General features: G+C 42.4%; 1 protein-coding gene across 2 annotated transcripts in view; it reads left to right on the top strand.

Moving 5' to 3' along the window:
• The window catches only part of slc15a4 (solute carrier family 15 member 4), a 40124-nt gene extending 20837 nt beyond the window's left edge, over nt 1-19287 (top strand). For both annotated transcript variants that reach the window (XM_083784929.1, XM_083784928.1), the window contains exons 8-9: nt 3562-3720; nt 17442-19287. In XM_083784929.1, the coding sequence (XP_083641055.1) occupies nt 3562-3720; nt 17442-17593 (311 nt within the window). In that variant the 3' untranslated portion in view covers nt 17594-19287. The remainder of the gene's footprint in view (nt 1-3561; nt 3721-17441) is intronic.
• The last annotated feature ends 339 nt before the right edge of the window (nt 19288-19626 follow it).

Here is a 19626-nt window from a genome sequence, read left to right as displayed (position 1 = left end):
TCCTCCTGTTCTGAGGAATGGATCATCATCAGATATCTCACTGAGAGATGCTCATCGATACAGCCTCCATTTCACAATTTAGTTTGCTTTCCATGGGGAAATAGGTTCCTTATTCTTTTCAGACGATATCTTTGGCATAATATAAAAATAGATTTCTTGGGTGAAAAAAGGCCAGCTGCTGAGCTGACTGCAAATGTGTATTTGACACATGCTGCATATAAGCCAAAGTTAGTGTTCAAACTATCATGATTTGGAATAAAAAGGAAAATGACTATTCAAAAATAATTCATGGGAATTAAAGGGATCTTTCTCCAGAATATAATGGCCTGCAGTAAGAAACACTGTTAATATGAAAGGGCGATACTATGAAATTGAGTTGTGATGAGGGAAATGAGCCAAAATAAATCAATATGGGTACTGTCTTTACACAAAAGAGGTGATTTAGACTCTTGAAACATTGTAGCATAACAGCAGTGGCACCATTTTGAATCTTCCTGTCTAAGCAACGGAGCACAATAGAAATCAAATAATCAATAGAAATCTGCCTGGTCATTTATTTTTATTTGCCATTTCCTCTGCAGTCATGGTCATAACTGGCCGTGCAGGTTTCAATGACTTGGCTTGGGTTTATTAGGCCACATGCTTCCTGCAGTGATAAAGTTGTCCTATTAATATTGTTTCTTGGTTTCTGTTGCTCTAATCACTTATAATCACACGTATACTGTAGCTCTCCGCTTTCAGTATCAGAAAATAAGATTACACCCTGCAAGAAACTTCTTTTCAACGTAATTATTTTCATCCACTCACATGTTTGCATTGTATATCAAAGCATAATTTCACTATCCGCTTTAGAAATGCATTTAACCAATTAAGCCCTGGCCTACTGTATATAGTTTGTTGTACAAAGAATAGTGAAAATATCCTATGTACAAGTTTACATGTCTCTTTGCAACATGTTGGGAACTTGTAGATCTGCAACTTTTGATAAAATTTCGCCTGTTTTTGCCAAATGTTCGCCTTTCATAACATACTCAGAATAGGGATGCTGGGGTTCAAGTTGTTAACGAACCTAGGAATTGTACAGGTTCTTGCACCTCTGGATTGTTAAGGATCCTACAAAACAACGGCATTCACCCCTGACTATTAGGGTCCCCATGAAAGTCAAATAGAGACATAACAAAGCTGTTGGGAGCCTTAAAATACTCTCCATACCGTCCCCCTGGGGGTTTACCCAAAGGAAAATTGGCTGGCAGAATTTTGACATATATCTGATAGATAGGAACATTCCCCCCTAGTTTTATTCAGTTTGAATAAATCTGTTTAAAATCTCAGGTGCTTACACATTTCCCATCCACATCTTCTATGTATTCTTTGCTTCCACCACCCAGCACCACCCAGCAGTTTGTCTGCTTTGGGCTATACGAATATCCAAAAAACTGCAATAATGATTCCCTGTGGGATTTTTAATTATGTATTGCTCTTTTGAAAATGTTAAAGGCTAATGTTATTTTCAGTGAAAGAAACACTGCCCTCAGGAGAAACAAAAATAAGATATTTTAAGTCCAGCTCTTTTTTTCTTTTTTCCCTCCCTTTATTTATAATTCCACCTCTTGGTCGAGAAAGGTCAGACTGTTTCTTATGTTGTTGTGCTATGGACATAATTATAATTCTACGTAGTATCGTTGCATTCACTGACGGACAAGCACTAGGTTGAACATAATGTTACTGTGCTCTCCTAGTCCCTTAGCTGTGCAGTGTTGTACAGTATTCTGAGGAAGTTCGCCATCCTATGTAGTCCCCTACGATATGCATTGCATAGCCATTGACTTGTGTTTGATGGTATCGAAAGGCTATCCCAGGATATAAATAAATGTTTCCTTGTGCAAACTACAGGAAAAGTTTCCTCTAAATAATCGCCATATGTTGGCACATTTCTGTCCCATCTCATATGGAAGCAGTGTTACTTTCATGGTGCCAGTGTCTGTATTTGCAATGATGCAGTTTGTCACGTACATTTGTGAAATGTCCAACTCTGAGGAATGTCTTAGAAGGCAACCTTATTTAACCATGGATTCCTAATCTCTTCTGGCATGTGTAGCAGTAGGACCTCATTTGAAAAATCACATGTTCAAGGTGCCATGAAATGATCAGTGTCAGCTTGCAGGCAGACATCTGCAAGCACAAAGAGAAAGATTAGGTCTTTATCTCCATGTGTATCTTTCCCTTCACTCCCCAGCGGTCTGCCGTCAACGAGGCGGATGCGTGCAGGCGACCTCAACCTTTAGGGCTTCAGGGCGAGGGCGCTTGTCGTCCTCAGGTGTCTTAATGGTATCTTAAGACAGGGTTTTATGTAAAATGTTTGATTCAGTGTGAGCCACGATACTACACCTGACCAAAAAAGCAATCTCTGAGGAAAAAATAAATAAAATAAAAATACCTTTCTTCCGTTCTTTCACGACAGTAAATAATTTAGTTTAAATATATAATAAGTTTAATAGGTGTTTTTTTTAGCTGACCCATGCTGAACAAAGGCCTCTCAGAGCACCACAGTGTAACAACTGCTGACTGAGTCCCTTTGGCTAAAATGCCTGTATTATGAAGGAATTCTCTACTTTTGGTACCTTGGATTCAGAAGATACCAAGTGGCACCCCATACCCATAGTGATGTGTATCATTTTGTAATGGACCATACCTGTGATAATGAATCATTCACAGTGGGGGAAACATTGCTGACCACTACAACCCAGCCACTCTCATTTTACAAAGTCAGCTTAAAGCTGTGATCTGGAACTTATTTTAATGAATAAAACGCCATTTTAACCGGTAGATGTTCATGCAATGTAACTAGCACAGCTGCCGTGGTTGGAACTTGGAGGTGGTCTCTTTACTCATCCCTTGGGCGTCAGTGGCTCAGGGGTAGAGTGACCGGTAGAGCAGCCGGATGGGAACCGCAAGGTTCCCCCAGAGTTAGTGTCGAAGTGTCCTTGACGGTCTGAACCCCTAATTGGTGCCTTGCATGGTTTCCTCCACCATTGGTTTATGAATGTGTGTTTGAATAGGTGAATGTAATGCACAATCTTGTCAATCTATGTAAAGTGCTTTGGATAAAAAGTGCTATATAAATGCACCATTTAACATTTACCCTTGAAGAATGTAGACGCTTGTTGACAAGTAGTAGAGCTTGAAGCTCTATATTTCCCCTGGCCAACAGGCGACTGGCTCTTGATTGAGTGGTAAATGATAATTGATTTCTCACATTGGAGATCCCGGTTTGAATTGCAGGTAGGACACCGACACACACAGAGATAAACATGGACCGCATGTTCTGTCCTCTGTCTGAAATGTGCTTTACGTGGATAACTGAGGCAGTTACGCATGGATCAGACTTTATTAACATGTTCAGCATGCCAATGACTAAATTTAGTAAATTATATTCTACAGATGATTACGCCATTTATTATAATTATGTTAATCACTGTACCCTATGAATACAATGCATGCGCTACATATTGTTATCTCTGAGGACTGTCGACATCTATTTGTCTCTTTGTCTTTTTGAAGGTCTGGAGTTCGCCTACTCGGCTGCCCCCAAGTCCATGCAGAGTGCCATCATGGGATTGTTCTTCTTCTTCTCTGGTATCGGTTCGTTCGTGGGATCCGGTTTGCTGGCCATCGTCTCCCTCAAAGTGATTGGCTGGATGTCCTCCACCAAAGACTTTGGTAAGAAGGAGTGTTGATTTCATCGACCAAAACTATGATGAATGTTCGTCGACTACCTAATTTCACTGATAAAACTAAATAAAAACTAAGACTAAATATACTGACAATTTCGTCAACAAATGAAAACGGAACTAAAAGAAAAGTAATTTTATGTTTCTGTTGCATGCTAAAAATAGCCAATCCACAAGCTCACTGCAACGTGTTGTGAGGTTGTACTTGCTATTTTAAGCATCCAACAAAGTGTAAAATCTGCCATTATGACGCCAAAATCCATTTTAGTCGACAAAATCGACTGTAGATTTAGTCGACTAACATCGTATGATATTTAGTCGACTAAAACTAGACTGACACTAAAACATTTCGGGTGACTAAAATATGACTAAATTAAATTGTATTGAAAAGGCTATGACTATATGTGGCCGGTGGTTCCCAAACGGTGTGGCGTGAACTGTGCCCTGGGATGTTTACGCCCACAGTATTATTGCAATACACTGTATGCCAGTGTTTTCCAAAATGGAGTCTGGGAATCCCCAGGGGTCCTTGAGGGAGTTCCAGGGCGTCCCCAGCTAAATGGACCGTAACCGGTCCATTTGGTTCCATTTGTACACTCTCAGAGTTAAACTAACAGTGATTTTACAATATAAATTGGAGGTCCCAGAGCTAGAAATGCCATTAAATGGGGGGTCCGTAGACTAATGCATGTCAAACTGGGGGTCGGGTTGAGAATCACTGCTAGAACCGTAAAGAAATTCTCTTATGGGGGTCCCTGGCATATCTTTTCAAATAGGGGTCAATTTGGGGGTCCTTGATATGAAAACGTTTGGGAACCACTGCTGTATACAACTATACAAAACATTGTGAATAATGTTTAAAAAAAAATCTTATATTTTAATTATATTCACTATAACTTTATTCGGCATCGGTAAATACAAGTGATGTTAAGGAGTGATGATAACATCATGTGTTATTTTGAACAGATATGAATGCAGTCATGACCTTTTGACCTTTCAAAGAAGTTTGAAATCCACTGGGTTAGGGTTGTATATCTACCACTGTTGAATTTGACCTTTGACCTTGACCCTGAATCTCATGAAACTGCCGTCAACTCACTGGCCACTGATCTTTGCTAGGCCAGTTTTCCAGTGGAAATAAAAATGTTTTCCTCCCAATTCCTACACCATCTGAATGCCTGGAGTGTTACAGTTGTCAAGTCCAGCTGTTAGATGCCTTGCACATGTGGACATCTCAGTTACATTATGCATTCTCAATAGAAGGAGGACGTATGGATTTGCAATACAGAAATCTATTTTCCCAGGGACAGGCCACCAGAATTTTCATGCCTCGTCCTGATTTAAAATCCACTTAAGGAGTTTGTAAATTAGTTGTGTGTGTGTGTGTGTGTGTGTGTGTGTGTGTGTGTGTGTGTGTGTGTGTGTGTGTGTGTGTGTGTGTGTGTGTGTGTGTGTGTGTGTGTGTGTGTGTGTGTGTGTGTGTGTGTGTGTGTGTGTGTGTGTGTGTGTGTGTGTGTGTGTGTGTGCAATTCTCTTGTTTTAAGAGTCTTTCCCGTAATAAATAGACATGTCAGACTAACGACAAAAGGTTTGTGTAAATCTGTCCAAGTGGTGGAATGAATAGCGTGGCTGTGGCAGCAGATGGATGGGTTCCCTGGCGAGCCGCGGCTCCCAGCTCCAGATGCACTTTCCTGTGAGCGAGCGGTAAATAAGCCAGCACTGTAAATTGTTTACCCACAAACACCTAATAGCTCATTAATACAACGTGCCGACAGGTTGGGAGGTATTTTTTGATGATGTTAGCACTCAGAGATGCTCTGCACGACTTCATAAATCCATCCCTTGCCGCAGCCTTGCCTCACCCGAGGGGCCGTTTGTTTAGTAAGCATCATTTGACTGTTAAACTAACGTCGGCTTTGCCCCCGAGAGTCATTTTCTTTCTTCGTTTTTCCCAGACAAAGGGTGACTAAGCGGAAAAGATTGAATAAAACATCCTGGTAGCCATTGACAGATGGCACAAAGCCTTGGCCTAAAAGGCAGTCAGAAATCATGCATTTTCTTGCGGCTGTGGAGTCTTCCATTCTGTCCTGACATAATTTGTTGGGTTGTGACCTGTCTCATTCCACCAGCCACATGGCTCAACAGGTCTTCGTATATTTCCATGGTTGAGGGCGGCACTGAGATGTTGTAAACAGTATCTTGGCTGTTTGTACTGAACAGAGCAGAGCAGACCCAGGGACAGACGACCAACATTAATCACAAGCTGGTGGCCTGATTACATAGCCACTTTCCATTTTAGTAAAGCTGGCCCTTGGGTGTTGCTTAGGGATGGTTGGATGGCACTGCTCACTCAACCTGTCAGCAGCTTTTAGGGTCACCTGTCTCATCATGCTCCTCCACCACTGCTTCCTTTTGCTGTGGACCTTCCAGTTTCACATGATGCATTTACAGTACAAACATTTAAACCTGGAAGGTGCTTAATACAGCTGAATTCCAGTTGAACGTTGCCCTGCTCAATGGTCCCTTGGTAGTAGTTGCTGCGTGAGGGTAGATTGCTTCATATGGCACTGCTTCAGTCACAAGTATCCTTTGTGAACTCTAATCTTATGCACAGCAGGTCTCATGAAATGTGAGCCAAGCCAGTTTGTGTCAAGAAATGTGTGCCAAATAAGCCAGTTTTTGTTTACAATATTAGCAAACAGAAATTAGATATGGCCAATTGACCATGGCACATCTCGCACCATTATAGAAATTCTCATAGGCATATTTTGAGGGACTGGGCAGGATTTTACTATTTTCATTTATTTATTTTCTTTTCTTTTCTTTTTTGTGTGTGTCAAGGATGGTAGTGGCTCACAAGCTTAACAAGGCCTCATTTATCATTGTGATTATTTAGAGACAGGTGCCTTATCCGCTGGAGTGCTCTGCCAAAGCACCGGGGATTGGCAAGGACCATTTATGGGGGTGTTTTGCTTTCCATTTTGTGGCATTTCTAGGAGTGTACATTTTTTGTTAATTCATGTTAACGTGTGTGTTGCTCACATTAACCCTGCCGTGCCCACTGCCTATCTTAAATAGGAAATTGTTGATCTATAAGCTCACAATGAGCTAGTAGATTGGCTGTCGTATACAGTATGGCTGGTTAACCGTTTCCGTTCATCCGACGTGTCCACACGTCCTAGTCCAATCCAATCGAGGGGTGCATTGGACGTGTGTACATGTCCTAGCGCATCCTCAATGATATCAGGCGAGGGGAGAATATTCTGAAATTCTTTCCTTTTTCCTTTCTTTCTTTTCTTTTCTTTGTCTTTCCGGCACCCCAGAGCTTCTATTTTGAAGGAATCCCGGCACTGATTGTGTTTTAAAGGCAGGGAATTGTAAATGTTGGCTATTCAAATAATGTGGGGAAAGCCATCTCACCCTGCATAACTACTATTGGAGTGTTGATCTTTTAACCCCAGAGACTAAATCAATGAAAGGTCAAATTTCACTCCACTCTTCCTCACATGAGAATATAGTACTTAAACGAGGGACGTGTTTCAGTTTCCCCTGTTATACTGTATCTAATTTTCGGCCATTGATGTTTGCAAATAACAGTGGTCGCATGAAAGGAAATGGCCTTTTCTTTGTCCAGTGTAAGTACTGACTAGACAAAGATCAGATGCCTAGGACATGTTCAGGCACTCATAGTGAGCTGACATTCACATATCCTGCTCATGAATTGCTGGATTATACTTCATGAAATGTCAATGTTTTAATAGGGGCCTTTAATGTCAGTCGAGGCAAATGGTCAAAGTCCCTCTTTTTCTGTTGAAATGAGCTCTCCTCAGCCTCCTTTGGTATTCTACGGGTTCATACAATATGGGTTTTAGAAGGCCTACACGGGATGCATCGGAAATGGTGTGCATGTGTGCGCGAGACATTACAGACTGGGACTCTTGGTCCATTATAAAAACATAACAATAACCGGAGGAGAAAGGAGAGCTGGGTTTGAGTTCAGGTTACACAGTGGATGCACCTAGGTGAACAGCTTGTACTGTATGTGATGGTGGTGTGCAAAACTCATACATCAATCAAAAAGTTTTACGAAGAAGAAGACAGCTGCTGAAAGTAGCTCTCAAAAGCAAACATGCATTGATCCTCTCTCTGAATTCATTCTGAGCTGAGGGTGGTATTGAATGCATTGAAGCATTAAAATGTTGGGACATTGCACTGAAGGACTACAGTTATTGATCCATTTGCAAACCTTAAATTGATATTGACCTGCCACATCTCTCCTCACATGATATGTTAGAACGGCCCCATTTGTAGGTAATTTGACTCAACAACCATATTTGATGAAAGACCCCTTATTTTGGAGGAGGTCAAGGTGATGGTAGAGTTGTTGGTCCGATCTGTTGGAGTCTTCATGCAGAACTCAGAGCCCAGTATCAGATAAAAGCGAGTCATAACATTAAGGCAGGTCTGTTATGAGTATTGTACCACATCCCTTCATGTTGATCTCTAACACTTGCTTAGCACCTGCTTAGCACCAATAGCACGTGCCTCATAATTGTCAAAATTGACAGTAACACAAAACAGTGTTCTTTATATGCATTTACGAATATTCATCAACACAAGTGCAGGGAGCTCTATTTAACATAATTTATTATATCAGTGATCTGCGCCGATAATTGGTCAGTCCCTACCGTAACCCATGAAAATGAGGGTCTTCACTAAAAAACACTGGCAGCGGCGGAATGATTAATTAATTAATACCTGGCAGTTAATTGTGTTAAAACCCTGTTTATGGACTTTTACAGAAAGTTTATGGATTTTTACAGCAAGTCATTGTTTTGTCTTTTGCTTCCATAATTAGCCCACCGTACTTTTGAAAGTATTTTGCAGCCAAGTGGGCCTTGGGGCCTTGGATTGGAAAGAGGAGGTAGAGACTTACTATGTAATGAAATTAGAGCAGAACCATTAGCAATGTTAAACCTTTCACAACTCCCCTGCCCTCTTCCATAAACGGAGATGTTAGGGCAGTTTTAGCTAATGCTTTTTCTATAAGGGACAACTGTAGTTATTCAGAGGCTGTTCCATAAAACTTTAGAATAAGGGACACCTTATGGTTAATCTATTAACTATTATCAATCCCCGGCACCACCTGAATATGTTTAATGAAAGGAATACAACATGCATTTTTAAACAACAATACGATTTAATATCGTATTGTTTATGTCCCTCAAACATATTTCTAATGGTACTTTGATCCTAAATCACCACTCTGATATAACCAGTCCATGTCATTTTTTTTTTTTTTTTTTAAGATATTTTTTTGCGGCTTACGCCTTTTATTGATTTTTGAAGGGACAGACAGTAGGCTGACAGGAAACGGGAGAGAGATGGGGGGATGACATGCAGTAAAGGCCGTGTCGGGTCCGGGAGTCGAACCCGCGGCACACTGCGACTGGATTACCAGTCCGGTGCCCAGACCGTTACGCTACGGCCTGGGCCGTCCATGTCATTTCTTGCTGGCTTCTGAAGCAGTACCACAATGTCCTGAGGTGGTGTGGGCACTGATATGCAAATTATTTTATCTTTGAGTCATTATAATACTGATGCTAGATAAACCCAGGCTTGTTTCCATTCCATGCCAGCTTGAAAAAAAAAAGGAAGAGGAATTATATAAAGTAGGGTGATACTGATGAGATTGACAATTTAGGCATTTAGCAGACGCTCTTAATCCAGAGCGATTTACAGTAAATTACATAAATTGAGCATTTGCATACGCCTGTTAGGTTGTCAAGGCTAGGGCAAGTGGTAGGGGCTAAGAAGTCTAGATGGATTTTCAGACTACGGCAGAAGATTGGGAGTGCAATGGGAAGTGCATTCCATAGCTTTGGAGCCAGAAGGGAGAAGAGTTTGAGCCGTGTGGAGCGTTGTCCCAGCGTTTTTAGTGAATGTACTTCCCTGCGTTGGCTGATCTGGGAGGGTTTGTAGATCATACTTGCACGATATGGGGGTGCAACCTTTGGTTGCTTTGAAGGCCAGCCTCAGAGTTTTGTACTGTCTGCGGGCAGCAGACAGTCAGCGGGAGCCAATGAAGGGAACGGAGAAGGGGGGAGACGTGAGAATGTTGGCTGGTTGAAGACCAAGCAAGCTGTGGCATTCTGAATCAGTTGGAGAATTAGAAAAAGTGCCCTTCTGGGCACAGGTCTCCACCAGGAGGATAGGAGTGTGTGTGATGTTTGGCAAAATGTTTAGGAGTAATATAAACATGTTTTTTCTTCTTCTTTTTTGCAACAATTTCTTCATTTTGTTGAGGAAATGCAGATCCAGATCACTCATAGCATCTCTGAGGATAGAATTCTGGATGAGCAGGACATGTGCAGAATTTTGTACAAACTCCTGAAAACTTTGGAAGGTAATCTTAGCCAATCAGTGTAGAATCTGAGAAACCGAACAGACTCGTCTTGATCACATGACTACAGGGATCATGTGTACCGACTAACATAAACAATGTGTTTTCCAGAAATCGGCCTCATGGTGGCGCTATAACCAGCCGATATAGAGGGATGCAGGGAAAATTATTTTCCATGGCCTCTAGGGAGTGCGCATACATAAGTTGTATACAGATCGATGCAGTTATAGGTAAAACAGGAATTGCCCTGTTATAGCACCACCATGAGGCTGATTTGGAAAAGAATGAGTGGCATGTCATCCTCGGCCTAGTGGAAATGTGCGTGCATAATTTCACGGAAATTGCACACAGCGTTTGTGGCATTTTGTTCGAAACGGACCAATCATGTGAGTTTTGGAAGCCAATCTTAGCCAATCAGGATGGAAGATACGAAATGGTGCAGATCCGTGTTGATCACATGACTATGGAGATAGTGTATACCGAATTGTGTGATGTATGGATAAATTGTGTACGAGTAATCTACAGAAATGTGTTTTGCCTAAATTGGCCTGATGGTGGCGCTATAACAGGTCGTTGAGGAATATTTGGGGCAGAGGTTCATCGTTGGCATCCAGGGAGTGTGTGTGCAAAGTTTGGCATGGATCGGCCAACGGTGCCAGAGATTAGCTGGCAACGGACAGACGGAAGGAAGGACGGACACGCACACGCACACACACACACACACGGACGTGCAAAACATACTCTCTCCCCATGCCTTCGGCCTGGTGGAGACAATAAGTTGTTTTCAAAGTGGGGTCCGGGTACCCCCAGTGGTCCTAGAGGGAGTTCCGGTGGGTCCCCAGCTAAATGATAGTTAGGAACCAATTGGAGCCTTGAATCCGTAACTCAGAGAGTGTACAAATCAAACCCAATCGACTCGTTCCATTTGTACACTTAAATTAACATTGATTTTACAATATACATTGGGGTCCCAGAGATAGAAATGGCATCAAATGGGTGTCCGCGGTAGCCTGACACTCGGTGTGAAATCATTTTGTTTAACTACATTATTCAGACTGAAAACCCTTCCCACGGTAGCTGTTTCTAGGATGGGTGACTGTGCGTTGCTAAAGCGGATGTCTTCGGCGATTGGTTCACACTGACAAATCAAAATAGAAAAGCAGATGATATCATTGCCAATGTGGCTAACCCGGGTGCTAACCAAACAAACGCAGTCAACGAGCGCTACTACATTAGCAAACACTGTAAAATATGTCGGATGATGTTTCTAAAACCTGTTGTTTCTCTAAAACTATTTATCATAGGGCCAGATTGATACGGTCGCAAGTCACCGCAGTGGGGACAGCCATGTTTGTTTATGTTTGGTCCGGTGCTGTTGTTTGACGTCATCGCTGATTGGCCATACTGTAGGCGCGATATCAGATTTACAACCGAGGCTAACTCCGCCATAGTCACCAGAGCCTAAATAGCAAGAACATAACTTTTTTTAATGGGTGTGGCTAGCGATTCAGGGGCTGGAGCCAGGCTATTTCCACAGGCTAATGATTGTCAATTTGGGGGTCCTTGAAATAAAGTGGTTGAGAACCACTGGCTTACAGGATGCTTAAAGATACCATCATCCCAATGATGATAACCAACTAGCCAACCAATTCAAAACATTGTACAATATTAATAGTTTCACGATCTACATCAGTGGTGATCTAAGAAAGAATAAATGGACCACTGCACGTGTTATTGATTCATAACTATTCAGGCTGAACGATCCTTAGCAACATCTCCAACCATAGAGGGAATCGTAGGAACAAATTGCTCACTCCTCAAGGAGGCTAAACGGACTGTTGAAGAGGTGGTAACAATGAAGGGACACAATAATTGGTATTGAATAAAATTGTAAGGCCAGTCCACCGCATGACGACGAGGGATATAATGCATGCTTAAGGCACGAAAGCCTTTTTCAAAATGGTAGTAAATCAAGTCAATGAATCTCCATATTTTCATTTTGTTCGCACTCTTCTCACCGCTGACATTAATCTCAATTGATTTAATAGTCTGGAAACCATTACTGTCAGTCAGTCTAACGGGGTCTTTTTTACCGATGTTATCGCACACAATCTAAATGTGCCTTTTGAAGAGTTTCTATATGTCATACCCTGATGTTAATTAAGACTGCCGTGGTAGACATTCAGTTTAGTGTCGTTTATAGTGAATTATTGATTGGAAATATCAGCACGCGTGCTGCAAATCCACTACTTCCCCGCGCTCTCCCGTCGAGCATATGGTTTTGCACTGAATTATTCAAACGGGGCTTTAGTTTTTTGGCCTATTTCTTATATTTTAAACCTTCTCCTAGATGGATAGGACGCACACAGATTAGGCTGAAATTGTTATTCAGTCCGAGTCTGTGGAGTTTTCAATTGTGGGCCATTCCTCCATTCATGCTGGCAGAGCTTGTACAAAATTGTTGAACCACAGGAGGAAAAAAAAAACTCGACATGAGCAAGGTTTCTAGTCAGTAGTAATGAAAGATCAAAGGTTTCAATAAGTGAAAGGGGATCCAGATAGGGGGGGGGGGGGGTTGTCTTCCATGAGTGCTGCTGGTAGTCGGCAATGTAACATGGAAACCCGTGGGGCACGTGGTGGCCAATGAAAAGACGGGATGTAGTGTTGCCAGGTCCACGTATTGTAAGCGAGTTGTAGTGTCTGACATATCACTGTGATATTAGCACAACATAAATGTTACAGAGACTTTAGGTTTGTGGGCGTGTTTTCATAGACGTGGGAACAATGGTGTGTGTGTGTGGTGTGTGTGTGTGTGGAGCGTTGCGTTACAGCGTCAGTGCTCGTTTGTATAGTAAGTGTCGCAATAACTAGCATCTAACAAGGTGACAAGAATGGATACGAGGAGTGAGGAGTGCAACTGTTGCGGAAAATGACGAGTGCGTTTATTCTACAGCCTGGGAGCCATGAGGGAGGATATTTCTAGGATGTGTGCACTGTGGAGCGTTGCCATGATTTGGGGAAGGTTTGAACAGCCTTCCTGACTGTGTTGGCTGATCTAAATGAGCGGGAAGGGTGAGGGAGGGCAGAATCCATTTCTTCCGGCCTACGTGCCGGCCGGTAAGCACCGTCGGCCGGTCTTTTTATAGGTCGGCCGGTCGGTCCGAATGCATTTTTAGCGGCCGACGTGAAATACGTCGGCCGGCCGGTGCGATGGGTCGGCCGGTCAGTAGGTGCGTCGGCCGGTCGTTTGATATGTCGGCCGGTCCGTGATTAGGTCGGCCGGTCCGTGATTACGTCGGCCGGTCCGTGTTTAGGTCGGCCGGTCCGTGATTACGTCGGCCGGTCCGTGATTGGGAGGCGGTCCACCCCAGGAGGTTAGACGGGACAATAGTCCGATACGGGAGGGGAGGTGCGTGCGTGCGTGCGGGGGTAAATGTGTCAAGTCACGTGAACACTGGCTGTGCTACGAATATTAATTATTATTATAGCTAACTTAATAGTTCCTGCTGTAAAACACCCAATCATATCGTTATCTTTCTTCATATTATTATTTTTTTCTGCTCTCGTTGCAAAAGACCGCCTCCCAGTAGAACGTTTCTTTAAGGTAAGTCACGGCTTTCTTTTTTTTTTAATAATTTTTATCCCACGATTTTGTAACCCATTTTTCTGGTTCGGATCCCGCTCATGGCAAACTTAAAAACTTTTATTTTATAATGTTCTTTCGTAGCCTTTATTGTGTATGGACACAATAGCTACATTTTAGACTGTATCATTATTGTATATTATATTTTAAAAAATAGCCGTATTGAATTAATACATATTTAATTATTTGATAGGCAGGCAGACAGACAGACAGACAGACAGGCAGGCAGGCAGGCAGGCAGGCAGACAGACAGACAGACACGCAGACAGACAGACAGGCAGACAGACAGGCAGACAGACAGGCAGGCAGGAAGGCAGACAGACAGACAGACAGACAGACAGACAGACAGACAGACACCAGGCAGACAGACAGGCAGACAGACAGGCAGGAAGACAGACAGGCAGGCAGACAGACAGACAGACAGACAGACAGACAGACAGACTGTCTGTCTGTCTGCCTATCAAATAATTAAATATGTATTAATTCAATACGGCTATTTTTTTTAATATAATATACAATAATAATACAGTCTAAAATGTAGCTATTATTATTATTATTATTAAAATGTAGCTATTGTGTCCATACACAATAAAGGCTACGAAAGAACATTATAAAATAAAAGTTTTTACGTTTGCCATGAGCGGGATCCGAACCAGGTACCACACGGAGCAATAAATCGAGAGGCATTTTCACAGACCCCTAGACTATTAGAAAGCCGTGACTTACCTTAAAGAAACGTTCCACTGGGAGGTGGTCTTTTGCAACGAGAGCAGAAAAAAAAAATATGAAGAAAGATAACGATATGATTGGGTGTTTTACAGCAGGAACTATTAAGTTAGCTATAATATTAATAATTCATATTCGTAGCACAGCCAGTGGTCACGTGACTTGACACATTTACGCACGCACGCACCTCCCCTCCCGTATCGGACTATTGTCCCGTCTAACCTCCTGGGGTGGACCGCCTCCCAATCATGGACCGGCCGACCTAATCACGGACTGGCCGACGTAATCACGGACCGGCCGACGTAATCACGGACCGGCCGACGTAATCACGGACCGGCCGACGTAATCACGGACCGGCCGACGTAATCACGGACCGGCCGACGTAATCACGGACCGGCCGACCTAATCACGGACCGGCCAACGTAATCACGGACCGGCCGACGTAATCACGGACCGGCCGACGTAATCAAGGACCGGCCGACGTAATCACGGACCGGCCGACCTAATCACGGACCGGCCGACGCACCTACGGACCGGCCGACGGTGAATCGCCCGGTGAATCGGCCGGAAGAAATGGATTCTGCCCTTGCTGGAGGGTTGTGGAGTAGGTAGCCTGGCTGTATGAGCACACAGGTATCCCCTTGACCCAGAGGACTGCTGACTCTAAGGGACAGGTGTAATTACTGTAGACTGCAAACTACAGTCTGGAACCCCTTTGGCTGTCAGAATCCACTTCCTGTTCTCCTTGCACCCACCACCTACATTCACCACCATGGGAAATGACAGAACTTCAGGGGCATTACACCTCATCCAATTAAAATCCAACCTACTTCTCCTTCTTTGGCTCCATATTGCCTGTGTCGTTCCCATGTGGAGAACCTAATAGGTGGCCTTTCTTATAAATTGCTTCACGTTTTGATATTTTCTCATTTGGAAAATGATGTAGCCTATAGCTACCCGATCAATTGTATGGTATTAAAGCTATACAACTATGCCTCACACTGGGCATTGGTTTACAGGAACCAAAGCTGTTTTAATCGGCTTGGCTACAGGAAGAGTAATAAAAACCCTCAGTTGCCCAGCATGTGAACAGTTACAGCCTTTAATGATGAGCTATCCTCAGAATGTCTGCTGGCTATTCTAAGCAGTCGAGCCAGTACCCATACTCCTCTCAAAAAGTAGGCTAGAATGTCAACTGGGCTGCTTTACATGGTCAGGGGTGAAAAGCTGATTTTAATGGCAACACAACTGGTCCATTGTTCAAGTATGAAAATGAATGAGTTACCATGGCTGTCGGCTTCGCCCTTCATGTTAAACCCTAGCTGGGGAAAACAGGATTTGTTTAGTTCTCCCCTGTAGTGTATTTTTTTTTTTTTTTTTGCTAAATGAGGTCAACCATTCCCATCAACAGTAAAGTAGTGTTTGGTGGTAGTGCACGATGGAAGCTGTTTGGAAGTGAAGGAGCCCATCTTTTGTTGAAATGCCCTTGAGCAAGGCACTTTATGCACTGAATCCCAGCTTTAAAATACTGGCCAGTGCATAAAGGTGCAACTTGGCCTCATCCTGCAACTGCAAGGTCTCAGCTTGTCATAATAATAATATGCAGAGGCCAGTGCAAGAAGGTGCATGTCTGTGTGGGATCCTGCAACTGCAAAGTCATTTCTGTAAATAATGTCTAAAGTTGTTTACTTTAGACATTACTGTAATTACTAGACATACATGTCTAGTAATTACAGTATGTTTGCTTGTAGTTAGAATAGCAGCAAACTAAAACAAGTCATAGGCAATTGTTATGGACGCCAAATCGCTCATTGGCTCACTGCAATTCTATTGTATTTTATCTTTTTCTATTGTCATACTGTAGCCCTGCATCAAATCGGCAATATGGTGCTTTCACCTTTTTTTTATCAAGCTTTTCACACACACTTTCCACACTTTCTCTCTAGCTGTCATTGTCAGTAAGTTGTCTTTCTAGTTTGACCCTTCTCTGCACAAGTCACATTAGCGTTCCACGGTTCCAGTAAATCAGACTGGAAACATCCGTTCATGCTTTGCTCTCTTTATGGCATTTTACTGATCAAAGAATTAAATAATCACTGACTAGGATCAGAGCTGAGGGCCCACATTCCTGTGTGCTGTATCATCAATACAGTCCTCTACAAACATCGATGTGCAGGGTCAAATGTGACTTGAGGCTGCACCGCTGAATCCCATTTCCTCACAGAACCCCATTTTACTTATATGCCAGTGATTCTCAACCTGTGGGCCGTGTGGGTATTGCAAGTCGCCCCCCCAAATACTTACTACGATATTAATTAGAGGAAAAAGGTAATGGTATTTTTGTTTAAACCTTGAAAAATGGGTTTTAATTGTGATGCAGATAAAACTAACTTAAAGTATATTAGTTTAGTTCCATTGATCCAAACTGGAACACAATTGATTGATTGATCAATAAAACATTGATCAGATTGAGAATGGACACCACCCATCTGGCCACTTCGGCTGCCGTGTTAATGCGTTAAGATATTTCCATGTGGGCCCTGATCCAGAAGAGGTTGAGAAGCACTGTTCTAAGCCACGGTGCTCTTCAAGCTGGCTCTTTATGTCTACCACGCATGAGAGCAGAACCATGGAAACATGCCAAAGGAAGTTATAGCGGGTTACGCCCTTTTGCATTCAAAGTCATATTCCTTTAATGTGAAACAGCACCTTGTAGCAAAGGAATTGCATCTGCCCTACTGAGCATACCCCCCCCCCCCCCCTGTATCCCTGTATTTCTCATTGTTTCTTTATTTTCCATGACAAAGATAATTTGTGTTTTCATCCGAACGCTGGCCCTTGCGAGTCTTGTTTTCTGCTCCAGTAGCTTTCTGCTCTCCCAGGCTACCGTGCTGTGCATGTAACTTTGATCCCGTTCTCCCCTCTTCCATCTCTCTAGGTAATATCAACGACTGCCAACTGCACTACTACTTCTTTTTGCTGGCGGCCATCCAGGGTATCACGCTGCTCGTCTTCCTCATCGTGTCCGTCAAGTACGACAAGGCGAAGGGCAGAGCAGGAAGTCACCGGCAGAGCGTTTACTCTTCCTGACCTCAGGGCTGACCCCTCCCCTACAGCACATCCCTGTTTCCTTCCCATCACATTTGCCTTGGGTCTGTTCATTGTGCCCATGCAGTGTCTTTAGGACCTGCGTGATGATATTCAGTTTTTATTTGTTGGGTGGGTGGCTGTTGGGTGACTCCTCAAATGCCCCCTTTACGCAATAACAAACATTGATTATTTCAACGTGAATTTCTTGTAAAGTAAACTTATTTAAACTTTGAAGCAGGGACGATTCACCGTTTTCTAGTGCTGATGGTTTTTGCAGCACCGGCTGGACACACGGGTACATTTGACAGCCTCATAGATTAATGGAGCAGCCACAAGGCAATTATCTAGGTTTTGTCATTTTTAATAACTCTGGTACACTCTTACCCTTGTGTGTTTACTTTCTTAGATTATTTGCACTTGACTTGAGGAGTGGTGCCATACTGTATGAAGACTGCTTTCAGGTATTTTATAAATCATGGGAAACGGCCTTGGTATTTTTATTTGTTTTCTAGACCAGATTTATGTCTGTAGTAGGAATGGCCCTATTTTACAACTAACCTGTTTTTCCACCTTAATATGGTGATATGTTCCTGCCTGTGATTTCCTCGTAGTCATAAAGCCACAGTCTGGATTCTGTGTTTTTCCTTTTTAATGTACTTGAATATTAAAGTTTTATCTTGAATCAGATTATTATTCTTGGTTTAAAAGAGATTCATACAGTATGACTATGCAATCCAAACATCCAACAGCTGGTCACAATGTGACAGTGAATATTTAACATGCTTGGGCAAACAGCAACATGTGGGTGGAGATTCCCACATATCTGAAATGATAATTCAGTAATTCAGTTAAATAATTTAAATCACCGTGATTATGGTTATTGTTTGACCGAAATGCTTTGAGAAATGTTCTGAGATTTGTGATCCATCTGTTTTAGGGCTTCATGCTGTATAAATTAGTTATTAATTTAATTCAATTCTAAGAATAAGAATGAACTCAAGGTACAGAATAGTAATAAGTTATAACTCCAAATCCACACATTGTAATTGCACATGTAAAACTGCCAGAGCTCAGTATTAGAATTGTTTACAAACTACCTGTGGGTGAAATAAAGTGCACGCGTGACTAAACCTAAAAGAAAAACAGGATCTAAATGACAGTATACTGTATGTGATTCCTGTTTTAGAGATTTTTCTTTTTTGTTGGTTGGATATGTTTAGAAGTTTTGCTTATTTCTGATGATTTTCGTTAGTTATGTTTTGTTTGTCATCCTATTTTTTAAAGTTAATCCTGTTTTAACAATGCTGTAGCCGTGGGATAGGCTTTTTGGGTTACAATTTTGGTCATTAAAGTATAATCAAATATGACATGCCTTTTCACTTTTTATGGAACATACAGTATTGCATAGGCTTGTAAAGTGATTTAATGCAGGCCACGGGAGTGACCACGCACCATCTGAGGCAGGTAATCTTGTGTGAGTTGTACATAATGAGTTTCCCCACTAGGTTACTTGCCCAAGATGTTTAAACTGGTCACTTTGCTTGCCACTCCGTCACAGCCCTAAAGTGTATTTCATGCCTTTAGCTTTTAACTCTTAGTACCATCATGGCAACCACAGGGCTTGTTTTTTCACAATTCTTCACTCCCTACACTGGTGACTTACCTTATGTTCCGTGGGTGAAATATCAAGCAACGCCTCAAATAATGTATTGTGAATAAAATCTTGATCTTTCAGCGTTGGTTGTCTGACAGTAGATGACTAAAGAGCAGTCGGGCATTACAAAATGTTATAGCCCTGTCATGATTACTGTTACGGTTTGCTGGTCTGCAGGCGCACAACATCACTTTAAAGTAGCCTGTAGTGTGTCTTATTTGTCTTGACAGAACCAACAGCAAGCTGACTTTGAAAGATGCCGCAAATGCAGAGGTGCGAAGCGTCATTTTGATGAGGTTATGCATTTTTGTGTGATAGTAGGCGACGTATTTTTTGCTGTTTCATCAGACAAAGATTGAAATCGGCACACATAATTTAT

This window comes from Protomyctophum parallelum (assembly GCF_964188405.1).
Source record: "Protomyctophum parallelum genome assembly, chromosome: 15".
NCBI classification, from domain to species: domain Eukaryota; kingdom Metazoa; phylum Chordata; class Actinopteri; order Myctophiformes; family Myctophidae; genus Protomyctophum; species Protomyctophum parallelum.
This window is presented reverse-complemented; position numbering and strand designations above follow the sequence as displayed.